Source organism: Caloenas nicobarica, chromosome 2, assembly GCF_036013445.1.
Source record: "Caloenas nicobarica isolate bCalNic1 chromosome 2, bCalNic1.hap1, whole genome shotgun sequence".
Lineage (NCBI taxonomy): Eukaryota > Metazoa > Chordata > Aves > Columbiformes > Columbidae > Caloenas > Caloenas nicobarica.
The window spans coordinates 144373808-144387762 of record NC_088246.1 but is presented as its reverse complement, the minus strand read 5'-3'; the positions used below and the strand labels follow the sequence as shown (position 1 = coordinate 144387762).

Genomic DNA, 13955 nt, shown 5'->3' with positions numbered 1-13955 from the left:
CATATTCATAAAATAATTACATTTATAATTTTCCTTTTTAATACATTCCAATAATACTGAAGGTAAAATTTAATTTAAAAGATAAAAGATGTAGAGTTCGGCCCAATAATATGATGTAGTTGAAATGGAAAAACAGAGATAGGAAATGTTTCCTTAGGTAGTTATATTCTATCCAGCTCCTCCACATGAGAGCCCATTTATTCTCTTAATCCAAACCAGTCCTACTTCTGATTCAAATTTCAGTCCAGCATTGAGGGAGCAGGAAAATTGGCAGAATAACTCTGGTTATACATACAATACATATAGTCATCTTTTTGTGGTACATACAATCATAACACTTATGAGGAGTCTGTTCACAGTATTACGCTCATCTCTAAAAGGTAACACCTTTCAAAGCCAACAATATAGACACACCTGAAAATAATTTTGCCATAAATGTCAACATAAAACAAGCATCTAAACATAACAGTATACCAAGTCCCTCCTACATGTTCATAAAAATTCCTATGCCTTCTGTAGTAAAAACTACATTTGTAAAATACCCAAACATACACAGTTTTTAAGTATTTTAAGCCATTTTCACAGTTTTCTTTTTCTTTTGTCAGTTCTAACTATTTTCATTAACAGTGTTTTCCATTTTGTCATGGGCTTCGTTAAAGCTCTTTATTTTCCCACACAGAAATGTACATTCTAGAAAGTAATTATATAAAGTATTTTAGTTTACATTATTTGCAAAACTAATAATACTTAATAAATTTGATCATTTTCTTGTCTTCAAATATTAAAAGTCTCAGTTTACAGTAACTTTGCCCATCCTTGGTGCAAGGAACTACATCCTGGAAATAAAAGTCTAAACCAGAATTCTCTTCCTCAGCCAGCTTTTATAGGTCAGAAGTCTCACGTTTCCCACTTACAATCTGACCTCAATTAATGAAGTCCTTTAGAGGACACTAAATTATTTTTGTATAATAGAAGTTTAAATTGAAAACATCTTGATTATTTTAATTAACACACTGTATATGACATGACCCTGTTCCAGATAGCAGGAAATTTTGGGTAGTATATTTGGGGCTATACTACTATGAATGATTCAGATTTTTGGCAAACTGCCACAGCTGGGGTGGAAGCTTATGTCAATGCATAAAATACTTTTTAAAAAGCTAAACTGCCACTATAAAACTAACACTACATCTTCCAGTATTCAATAGATCAAAATAATGCTGTGTTCAACAAAATGAAAGCCATGAACATGTTTCAATAGCTCTCATTCCATCTGTTACTCAAACCTCTTTTTTTCCTTCACTTTGAGCTTTTAAATCATAGCTCTATTGTTCATTCCATTGGATAATTACACTGCCACTTTTATTTAATTTAACCTACCCTTCTTAAATTTTAACAATCGAGAACACTCTGTGTTAAGGGTTTTGCTGCACATTTCCAATAATTTTATTATAGACACACAAGAAACTTTTACTGAAGAAACAACCTGTCACTCATCTATTACTTTCTAAAAGGGTATTGGATATTTCAGTTTAGCATATTTTGTTGCTTTTCAAAACAAAACTCCCTTGCCTTAGAATGATAATCTTGTTCCAGCCTGGAATCTGATCCTGCTACCTGTTTGTACTTGCTCATTTTCATTTGGCGATTCCTCTCTTCTACATCAATTGCACCTGTTAAGTTAAAAAGAAAAAGAAAAAAAAAGAAAATAAATATACAAGCAGTCCTCAATTCCAAGTTTCAAGTTATGCTCATGGAAGTTTAAACAGAAAGAGATGAAATCTGATTTACTTAAATTACGGTGTAAATAATTTTAGTTTCTGAATTACAATTTTGCAGAAAACCAAAAAATTGTAAGAGGAGGAAAACAGTAGATAAGTATTTCAGCAGAATCTTAATAAGTGTTGTATTTTCTACACAATTCAAATGAGATCAACTATGTGGAAGAAATGAATGTAAATGGAACAGAATAGATAATTACTATTTCAAAAACATTCAAGAGAAACTGAGTCCTTTTTTTTGTCTTTTTTTTTCTTTTTAATTAAAAAAAAGGAAAGACGACCTGCTTATTTTTGGTGGAGATCCTGGTTCTGCATTTGTTGCGGTGTGATACCAGCATTTTTATACCAAATTACTACTTGACTAACAACCACAGTCTGGCAGACTTTTCAATTACCATTTGAGCATATTCTTAGTATGCTCAAAACAATTTAAAGAAGTACAAATGAATGCTAAAGAGTGACCCAGTGGCATCACTACATTACATTCTAATGACATACAGCTTCAAGAATGATTTAAGGTTTCACTCTTCTTGGACCAAATGCATGATTAGTCTCAGTTAGGGATGAGTTCTTACTATATGACTGCAGGCTGGTTTCAGCCAAGTGGTAATGTAACAACACAATTTACTATGTAAAATAATGAGGAAGTAAGTGCCTAAGCTGAGGTGGAAGAGTGAAAAATAGAAAAATGAGAGGAAGACAACAGCCCGGAGTTAAAAAAAAAATCTTCGAACAAAATATGATTAACTATTATACTATACTATTATACTATTATAACTCTCTTCCACTTTAACATGGCATGAGTCAAGAATAGCTCATTATCCACTGAATGCTAAAAAGCACTCATTTTGACTGATATTTATCTTAAATTGCCATAATTTTAACACAAAAGTTGTATAGAATTAAAATTTCAGAATCCCACTAGTCATAAATAGAAGTTTCTGTATATTATACATATTGAACAATCTGGACTTTTATTTATGGAACTGAGATTGAAATATTAGATTCCAGTATACTATATAAATCTGATTTAAACTGTAAACCTCAGGTCTAAGTCATAATCTAATAGTGAAGCAGTGCTTTGCACAGGGCCTCTGCAGGTCCCCTGAGCTTTGCGTTTTCTTTCTTGACAACAGTAATGGTGGCAGCACATACAAAGAGACCCGCCAGCTAAATCTTGCAGCACTTTGGGGGAAATCTGGAAGGAAGAGGGTGAAAGGAAGAGGGAAGGCAATAAGGCTAAACTGTACTGTTATCTATAAACCTTCTGGCTTCTGATTTTTGGTTTTTAACTCTCCATTTTTTCTCCCTTCAAACAACGTGAATGAAAAACCTTCATCAAAACTCTTAAGAGAAATGAAAATAAACAAAAATGAATGAAAAAGAAAAAGCAGTGTTTTATAGGGAGAAACAAAATGAAGAAAGAAAAAGCAGATGAAAATTCCTAAAATAATATCTATATCTAGTTTTTCCTATCACAATTGTCCTCAACCATTATAGGCCCCAAAGAAACACTTGCTAATTTAACTTTAAGATGGAGTAATTTTAAGTATCTAGTTAAAAGCTCTAAAGATACATTTTCTCTCTTGCAAACAAAAACTTTAAACTGGAAAATATTTTTCTTCTTTCCAATGACAGAAGTAATACATAAGTAGTTTTGAAGTAAAAATACTCTAACTTTTGCTTAAAGAAAGAAATCATCTTTTGCTGAAATCACAACATTCTGCAAATTCACTTGTTATTCTTCCATAATGTAACAAAGGAGGTGTTTTTCACCTAGACGGAAATTCTGTCTATTTTTCTTATGAAGTGTTTTTATGAAAACATCACATATATTCTGCCAAATTTCAGGAAATTACAATAAGTGATGAAACAACACCTTGTGCACATAAACTTGAAATTTCACAATTACTTGTGAAAATATTCATTCTTATCCATGATCATTTGGCAAAATGAAATTTAGGTTGACAATTGCTCGTGGTCTACAAAGCCAGCCACTCTGAAGTATGCAGTTGAAAGAGAAGTATAACTCAAAATCTCCCGGTGTGAGTCCTCTGCAGCAAAATAAGCAAAACTGGTGGCATATTTTGGTCTCGAGAGAAGAACAAGATCGCAAAATTTAGGAAAAAAAATTCAGTTCCCATAAAAGCTTATTAAAAGTAAATGTAACTTGCTATGTATTTTTGAAACTGCCTTTAACAGGCAAGTTAGTTCAGTTATATGCAAAAAGAGGGAATCCTGAGGGCAATGGGAAATTCATAGTGCAGAAAATCAGCTTTGGTTGTACTATGCATGGAGCTGACACGCAGAACAAGTGTGCAGGGTGACTGGCTGCTGCAGGCTCCTCTCAATGTAACTAAAGCCAGACGCAGCTGTGATCTGGATGGGAGTAGGAAAGGTTGTGAGAGTGTCACGGCACTTCCCGTTCATGTGGTCAGTGCGCTTGCATGTCACACTAAGTGGTGGAAATGCAGGGCTATTATCATCACTTCTGCTGGCAAATCTACACTTAGCTGAAACCTATGTGGGGATGGTTAGCAGAAGCAGAAGGTACTTCCAGAGAGTTCAGTAACTGGGTGTGTTAGGAAGCTTCAGCTGCTAACAAGATTTTGGAAATCAAGGCTGAACATCAGTCCTGTACTAAGGACTCCATTGTAATCAGGAGGTGTATACAGAGTGTGTGTAGACAAATCAGAACTAACCTGAATCTAACTATTAGTTATCAATAGTGCTGAAAATATAAGAGCATAAGCTTTCGCAACAGTAGCACATGGCTGACTGAGCCTCTGTATTACTCAGGTGCTTAGCTACAGCCTAGAACAAAACATTTTCAGGACTATAGAGACTGACACTTGAAAAATTAAAGCTACTTCTGATATACTTTCATGTACTGCCATGATGTACCAAAGAGTACACAACCAAATTATGGCCAGGCAAAAATGAGTTCATTTGTACACTTCTGCCTTAACTTCCTTCCAGAATTTTACTTCTAGATAGTAGCTGTGCCTCCAACAGAAATATCCAATGACCCTCTCAAATTTCAGCCATAGGAACACAAAAAATTATGAATGACTGATGGAAGAACAAAGTCTGGTGTTACTCACCAAATTCAACTGGGATCATTATGCTGTAGGCAATATTTTGGAGCTTTGCTTATTTCAAACAACCCTCTAACGTTTTAAAACTCAGGGCCCGAATGTTAGCTCAGTGGGGTTTTCATCTGTACAGGGAAATTCCTGGCTGACAAAGAGCCAGCTGCTGATTCAATACCAGCCATTCTCCATATTTTTAGAAGAGAATGTGCTGAGGGAAAGCAGCAGAACTACAGTGCAAACACAGTCCTGAAGTGCCAGAGTAAAGCACCCAAGTGCTGTGCACAGCAACCCTGTGCCAGAGCCTAGCACTAATGACTAAAGTAAATTAAGCCTTAGGTCGCATGAATTGTACGTTAACCTTTGTTTTTATCTATGGAAATGTAACCAGTAGAAAAGGAAGTGCAAGTAAAACATCAACTATAGGATATTCAGTAATAAAAGAAGAGGAAATGTCTCAAGACACAGACAAAAAGGGTGCCTGGAGGCTGTGGGAGCAAATCAGAAGAAGAGAAGAGCCCAGATGCCATGAACAGGATTGAATAAGCAGAAGTGCCACCAGGAAATCAAGAAACCTATAGAGACTGAAACCCAGTAACAATTGACAGGTGAGCCTTTCTTCAGAGACATCCAGCTCGAGCTGTAACTACTACCGCATATTATACATAGTAGAAGAAGGAACTCTGATTCTTTTATTAAAGCAGAACCTAGGCACGAGGCCTGTTGAGGTGGCATCTGCATAATTTCTACTGTGGTCTAGGTGTGGGCTGTGTAATTCCTACAGCAGGACTCAGGGCAGGTGCTAGAATCACTGTTCCAGCTTTGAAGGCAAACCGTTATTTTAATGTTTTAATTTGAAATAAGATTTAGCTACTTCACCTTTAAAGCTTTTCTCATAACTGAAAACTAAATGTCTGTTTCATGCTAACAGTTTTAAGGGGCTGTAATCAGTGGAGATAAGCAGTCATTCAATTCAGCCTGGAGCTAAACACTGCTATTTGCTCCTCAGGTCAAATATCGGTTACTCTCTGGAGTAAAACTCTTAGGCTGATAGCCTGTGGTCCACACCAGAGGAAAAAGGGACAACAAAATGGCCTTATCCGGCTCAGCCTAAGGCAAACCTACCTATTTAAAAAATAAAACTAAAACCACCTGGGAGCTGTGTTTTTTTCATTTTTTCATTGCGTTTTCCAGTGGGAATTATTAAACTACCCTGGGTACTACAGATGCTGGTGATGGTGATGCATTTGGAGAAGAAGATGGCTGTACAGTGGGGCTTCTAGGGCACAGAGAAAGTAAAAGGGAAATCCGGAGTATAGAAGTAGTATGGAGTTTCTCTTAAAATATTTGGACTGATTTAGTTTTGGATAGGCATGGACAAGAGAGATACAAAATTTTGGAGGCACAGCAGCACAGCCATGGAGGAAAACTAGTGATGAGGGGACTACAGAATCACTGAGATTTTGGAAGTCAGAAACCTATATTAGAGACGAAAGACAGTGGGAACACCCTGTGCCTGGAGTGGGGAGGGCAGAAGGTTTATGAGAGCCTTCCTTAGCTGATTCTGGTTCCTTTCTTTCTTCCTTCCTTCCCATTTCTCACCCTAATTTGACTCCCTTAAAAAAAAAAAAAAAAAAAAGCAAAGGAAATCAAATTGGGAAAGCCCTTTCTCAGTTTCCATTTCCTAGTGTCTATTTCAAAATTGCCAAAATATATTAAAATGGTTATCCAACTCTATGGCACACATTTGCTTAAACATAATAGATCAAAGAACTTAAGGGCAAAAACATGAAAATATTTTGAATAAGTCACCCTACCTGCATCCCCATTCTCTGGATCTGCTTTCTTTTCTTCTATAAACAAATGAAAGCAACATGTAACATAAAAAGAGGGGGAGAGAGAAAATGCAGAAATAATAATAAAAGTAATATAAATCATGCATTAAAAAGGAAAAATGAATAAAATCCAACAAATTAATTTAAATTTATGAGTTTAGTCAACCAACCAAGTGTGGTGCTCTACATCCAGAGGCATAGTCACTGCATGCTAGTGTATACATTTGTGCACTCTTATCAAAGACTTATTGGAGGGAACCCATGGGTATTTTGTGCACTTCCAGAATCATTAACACACTGAACACAAAACAGAGCAAGGCAGGTGTCAGACATAGTTACTTTACAGTTTCCTTGAATAGGGTGACATAAAAATAAAAGCAAAAATTTGCTCGTGCTGTGTGTTTTAAGCAGTGCACACACAATATGCAGTCTAATGGTTCAAGCATAGAAATTGAATGTGTCAGAATAGTTTCCAATAATTACTTTAAATCTTCATTGGTTTAATATATTCTCATAGCTTCTACAGGTTAAAAGGTTTAATGATGATATTAGAGTAGCTTGTCTTAGAGTTAAAAAATGATGAACCAAAGACACTAACGGCAATACTCAGAACCCAGTTCATGCACATAAATCCAGCTAACTGATGCCAACAAATATTCTGAATGCATATCAAAGGTTGTAAATGGCTCAGGGCATTCCTCTGTCATAAAGAAATGAAAATACATTGGATCCCTATCAAATAGTTTGGCAGCCCACAAATACTGCACTCCGAAATCCAAGTTTGGTAATTAATGTGAAAGAACTTTAAGTCAAATGAAATTTACTTTAATTAGAAATACATTAACTTTTAAACAGACTCTCTGTTTCTTTTTCTTACTCTAAGCCAAAATGATATTAAATTCAATTAAAACAATCCCATGAATATGGAGCAACAACCCTCAAGCTACAAACCCAAAATAGCATGTATTATAAGAATCAAATATTTTTTCCAGAATTATTGGTTATTGAGGGTTGCTCACAAAATTATGATCTACTTTACAGAACACAGACTGAAGAGGGAAACAGAGCTGTTATATTTTAAGGAAATACCATTTTGTAGATGGGTATCGAAGAAGAGGATGAAGTGATACTTAGAGGGAAATCATACTGTGGCAAGGTAGAAATATAAGAAAGAAAAATATGTTCCTGCAGAGAGCATAAATAATGTACCACACTTTGATAGGATCTGGCATCCCATCCTTTATGGGATCAAAGTTGTTCTTCTGCTGGCAACTCCTAGTGGAACTGTTAGGCAAATTAATGGGAAACAGATATGGCAAGTCATAAGCCTATTCTTTTGAAAAGGAGTGGATACCAAATGAGTTCTTGAAACCTCTCTTATACCCCGGCCTTTCCTGCCCCATCCTGTACAGTTTATAAATAAGGCCTTTTGCATTCTTCTGCTTTGGGCTTTAGGTATCTTGGCCTATTTTATCTGTGTGGGTTGTGGATATTGCTAGGAAAATAGTAAACAGAGAGAGATAGTCATGTTTACTTTTCAAGCTTTTTTTTTTTTTTAAAATTGTTGTCACCAACATAAAAGCTACAAATACAACACTGTCTTCTATTGCCTCACTACTTTCTAAGGCAGAAAGCAATTTGATAGCAATACCACTGATCCAACATAATGCAAATGAAGTAAGTTATTAAAATACCCTTGAGTTTGAGCTCAAATAGAACGATGACATTTCTAAGTTATTTCATACACATGATGAAAAGAAATCTTTACTTTGTCTGAAATATCATATTAATACAGAAATCCAAGACTATATAGGATAATTCCTTTTTTAAGATGCCTAGAAGTCCATCCTCCATATGTCTGGAAGTCTTTCAACCATGAGTCTTTAAATAAAGACATTGTCAAAATAAGGGAAACTTGAAACCTGTCTGACTTACACTTGTTCTTGCTCCATATTTAAAAAGTATATTGAAAAAGATTTCCAAATTGGCTTATAGAAAAGAATACTATAGTATTAACAAGCATAAAATTCAATTACATTTTTGAATTTTAAAATGTAATTGAAATGCTGTGACATTTATTACAAATCTCTACAGTGAACAAATCCTTTAGATTTTTACACGAAAGGTCCACACAGTGGATCCTAATCTCCAAACTGAGGTTTCTGTTGTATTGTGAAGAGCTGTCTGAAGAAGTATGAGAATGAACAGAAGATTGAAGTGAGAATGACCTTACTCGGGTGGGAAGCAGCAGAACTGAACAATATCGGTATTGTCCATTGACCAAATAAAGCATTGCTATTATAACTTCTCAACAGCAAAGATCTTCACAGCAGCTATGAGCCTAGTCATTGCCTCTTAAAAGAATTCAGAGCAGGTTCAGAATGCTGATACTAAAGCAATTAATGCTTTTGGTTCCCCCAATTGTGAGGTACTCAAATCAAAAAAGGTATAAGGAGTCTTAATGTCTTAAAAATGCTGAAAACCAATAAATTGCCATGAGATCATTCTAAAATGTCTCAAACTGGATAATAAAAAATGACAGTCACCAGTCATTCCTAAAAATCTTTGTGTATTTCTATTTACATGATTTCTTCAATAACATGACATTAGTCAGTAGTTTTTGGCATCACTTGAAATAACCTTGGTTTACAAAGTGAAAAGCATATACTGTATCCTGTGTGTAATTATGTCAATTTAAGAACTGAAGTTTTTCAGAAGTAAACATGGTGGAGAAAAAAAAGAGGTGCTTTCATGAAGGAGACATTTCTGTACATTATAGAAAATAACTAAATGTTTTCAGCTTTATCAGAATATAGATATATTGAACTATATTGATGAAATATAGAGATGAACTATACGTATTGAGAGGCTGAAACATCGAAAGATCTTCTCTCAAAACCTTCTTCCACCATCACAGTTGACATTGCTATTATAATGACAACTGACATTTCATAAAATAGTAGACACAGCCATGTTCCCCCGGTCCTGTAAGGGTCTATTCTTTCTAACAGGTACTAATACATATAATTGGTATCTAAAAATCTAACATGTATGTGGAAGATAAAATGAACACAAAAGAATTCTGATCAAGAGACTCATACAAGAGCGGACTTAACAAGGATGCCACTTCCTCCTGTTTCCAGAGCCCTTCAATTCCAATTCTACCTCTAAGAAATTAGCTCTAAATTTTGTCATTCTGGCTGTCTAAAATGTGAAAAAATTAACTAACTGCTACAGGTCAAGCAAAATATCAGGTGATGTGTGATATAAATAGTTGCTGAACTCTGCTCCAGGACTTTATGTCCAATATGTGGCAAATATAAAAAAAATATTGTTGCAGTAAGCAAGGCCTTTCCAAGAAGTCTGTGATCCAAGTCACAATCTGAATGAAAATAATATGGCTGACACCTACAGAAATGTGGAACAAGAGAAAAAATAAAAGGTTGTTTAATTTTTGTTTTTATTACTGTTTAGATGAGATTGAATTGTCAATGACTGTCCATAAAAGGGATTACTAGAATGAAGACACTTTCAGTTAGCCAGCTTCCTAGTGGGGGAGCATGCCTTTGCATTCCTGTTCTCTATTTGGGAATTGCTTCATGGTTTTGTTCGTTTTTTTCTTCTTGGCTTGAAATTCGACACACTAAACAAAGCCTGAAACCCAGGGGACATTTCTCACCAATTAAACAAAATTTTATCACAATGCTTAAACCATGTTAACAATGTTACTTTGGATTATTTGCAGAATACGTGGCACTGCTTAGTAAAAGAATTGAATAAGATGGTGTGGTGATCTAGGCTAGAAAGTTAAAGAATCTCTAGAATCACGGGTCAGCTCAGGTCTTCATCACTAGGGATAGATCAGGGCAGCTGGTAAAGGACAAAGGTCTTTTGAAGCATGCTGGGAAGTCCTATTTTGCATGTTTAGTAAAGTAATTGTTAGGGTGATGACCAGCTCTTTTTTCTTATTTATTGGTGTGTGGATACTTTTCCAAATTGATTTTTGCAGGGTGCTCTGTGGTGTTTGTCCTTGCTGCCTCATACAAATACGTACATACATTTTGGGGGCCTTTGAAAAATACTGAGTGCCCACATGGAAAAAGAAAGCAGTAAGAGGAATATTACCTAAACCACCCCATTTCACTTCTCCAAAGAGTTCCGAGACATCTTTCCTATACAAATACTATGCAATGGGATTTTGAAAATATAAAAGAAAAAATATCTCAGGAGTCAGTGGGCGCTTACATTCTGTCCTCATAAAAATCTGTTCAGATAGGCCATGCTATAAACTCTGCATTATCTTCATGAAAGCTAGAGCACAGTCTTTTTGTAAGGCTCTCCAACATCCTCTTTGCCAAGCATGCAAGCTCCTCAGAGTCCCACCACTGCTGTACTCCACAGTACAACCACAGAATAATTCACATTCTGACATAGCCACTTGAAAACATGGGCACAAACACTTGATGATAACTATGCCTCTGCATCCAGAAAGGCAAACAGCTGTTAATAGAGATTCTTCAGCCATCCTAAGAATGCAAGACATTTTCATTAGCATCTTAAGAATGAGAAATATGGTCAAAGATTTAAACAAAGAACAAAAACAATGGTGGTGATTGTTGTGTGCACCTGCATGTACAACTCAGGAGAATTAAAAGTTCAACTAGCAAACCTTTACTGATTAAATAAAATATATGTAACACTAGTCTGTCTTTTGCATAATTATGCTCTCATTTTTAATTATATAATCTGACATTTTTACTATTTTTCCTTCAGCAGACTGAACATCAACCTTCATTTACGTGGTTCAGTACCGATGGCTATTTCAGGGGATGGATTTTGAGGCCTTTGGTTTCTGGTTTTAATTCTAATCAAAAGTAAAAATAAGGACAAACAGCCTCCTAGCCATCCAATATGATACACCTATTTTCATGCTAAGTACTTTTAAACTGAATTTCGAGTTTACCTATCCCTTAGGTTTTTGTTAACTAAACACAGAGTTAGACATTAAATTTAGTCTCAGTCACAGTCCGAGGCATCAGACTTTAAACAGGCCTGTCAAACTAAATACCACAGAAGCCTACAGAGATCCACAAGACATTTAATAATATTTGTGTTAAAATGTTACAAATTCCATCCAGAAATTTATTTTCAACATAAAGAAGACTGAAACAAAACAAACCACCATCCTGGTCTTTAAAGGCAAGTATGTTGCTGACTATAGGTGACACACTGTGTGTCACTGACAATAGGTGCGTACTGACTATAACAATAACTTAAAAATAGAGAGGTGTCATGTTCTGTTTATAAAGGGTAAGGATATCACAGAAGATTCACTCTTGGAAGGCTTGAAAAACCTCTCATGATGCTGTAAAATAACAAAAAAATCCAAATAACTCTTCTCTTTGTCTTCTACTGCTATTGATCTCAAACACTCTCAGTCATACAAATTTTTTGCCCTTGCTTTCTCCAACAGTTTATTTGCCAGACCTTTCTGCAGTTTGGCCCTCCATTGTCCAGGCCTATGTGCTCTTCCAGTTTGGTCACCCATCTTTAATAGGATTTTTTAGTTTTCGTAGGCTTCACCCCCAGCAATCACATTATTATAAAGAAACACCATTTTCCATAAAAATCATAAAACGCAGAAAAAAATGTTTCAAAGTCCTTGTCTATTTGAATTTCTTTCTCAAAGTTAGCAAAAACTCTAGTCAGTCCTTCATGTGCTCTTAACAAGAGAGCTTTGCTCCAGATGTTGCAGAAAAGAGCTGCCACAAAGATGATGAAGGGAGTGGAGCATCTCCCTTATGAGGAAAGGCTGAGGGAGCTGGGGCTCTTTAGCTTGGAGAAGAGGAGACTGAGGGGTGACCTCATCAATGTTTATAAATATATAAAGGGTGGGTGTCATGAGGATGGAGCCAGGCTCTTCTCGGTGACAACCAACAGTAAGACAAGGGGTAATGGGTTCAAGCTGGAACACAAGAGGTTCCACTTAAATTTGAGAAGAAACTTCTTCTCAGTGAGGGTGACGGAACACTGGAACAGGCTGCCCAGGGGGGTTGTGGATTCTCCTTCTCTGGAGACATTCAAAACCCGCCTGGACGCCTTCCTGTGTAACCTCACCTAGGTGTTCCTGCTCTGGCAGGGGGATTGGACTAGATGATCTTTCGAGGTCCCTTCCAATCCCTAACATTCTGTGATTCTGTGATTCTGTAATGTCTATTTCTCTGTCTTTCATGGCCCTTTAGAAGTGGAGCTGTCCCCACTACTGCATTTTCTAACTTCCACCTACCTCCTTAGAAAGCAGCAATGAGTGGGCATCGCTACTCCATCCCTTCCCATCCTGGGATAAAACTAGAATTAATTAGCCAGCAGTATTTGTGCTACGTGTACACTGACTGCCTTTAAAAGGTTATGGATCAGCCTTTCCAAAAGTTTGGCAATCAGTTTTTGGGCATAGTTACATGAGTCAGCTCACATCTTGGCCTAGGCTGAAGAATGTTTTCTGTATCTCTCATGTTTGAAGAGCACAGTAAGTATTACTTGCAATTGCAAATAATTTTTGGCACAACAGTACCTGGTTGGGCTGAACCATCTCACTGATGAAAAGAAAGATTTCTGCTCCATCAGTAAGGTTCTTTGGCGGGCAGGGGTTTACTTCCATTGCTCATACTGAATACATAGGCAGGTGAACAAACGTAGGTCTCCCTGACACTTTTCATAATACTTAAATCCTGGGAAACATATTAAATTATTTCCAAAATATGATTTTAGAAACAAAATGTGAAAACTTCACATTGCAAAGCTTCTTCCTCACCCAAGGAAAACAGGTTTAGTCATTAAGGACTCTATCAAGCTGCACTGCTGTCAGATTTAAAACATTATATAAAAATATTATTATTAGCTTTCTGAACTTGCTTTTGTGCACTGGAAATATACAATATAAGCTTTGTATGCACGCTCATATGACTGTTCAATTTTTTAAAATCTAGATTTTTTCAGGGAATAAAATGTTCTCATTTTTGCAATTAAAGATTATACTGTCCAAAGAGAGGAAATGGCAATATTTTTATTTCAATAATATATTCACATATTCAGATATTTAGCTCTCACAACACCTCTTGGTCTAATAACACCTAAAATCAATAGCTAATCCTTTAATTCGCAAGAATGTTGGTAGCATGGTAAATACTGTGAAAAGCATTTCCTAACAAAGCCTGTAAATGGATAATCCTAGTTCCACACTTTTTGAA

General features: G+C 35.9%; 1 protein-coding gene across 41 annotated transcripts in view; it reads right to left on the bottom strand.

The window, feature by feature from the left end:
• RIMS2 (regulating synaptic membrane exocytosis 2) overlaps window positions 1–13955 on the bottom strand; it is a 479246-nt gene that overhangs the window by 92542 nt on the left and 372749 nt on the right. For 15 of the 41 annotated variants that reach the window (XM_065627842.1, XM_065627847.1, XM_065627838.1 and 12 more), the window contains one exon: window positions 1573–1673. The exons of 21 other annotated variants lie outside the window; for them this stretch is intronic. In XM_065627842.1, the coding sequence (XP_065483914.1) occupies window positions 1573–1673 (101 nt within the window). Of the gene's footprint in view, window positions 1–1527; window positions 1674–6690; window positions 6727–13955 lie in introns of those variants that run through there. 5 more of the 41 variants (XM_065627833.1, XM_065627834.1, XM_065627837.1 and 2 more) reach the window with 2 other exon arrangements.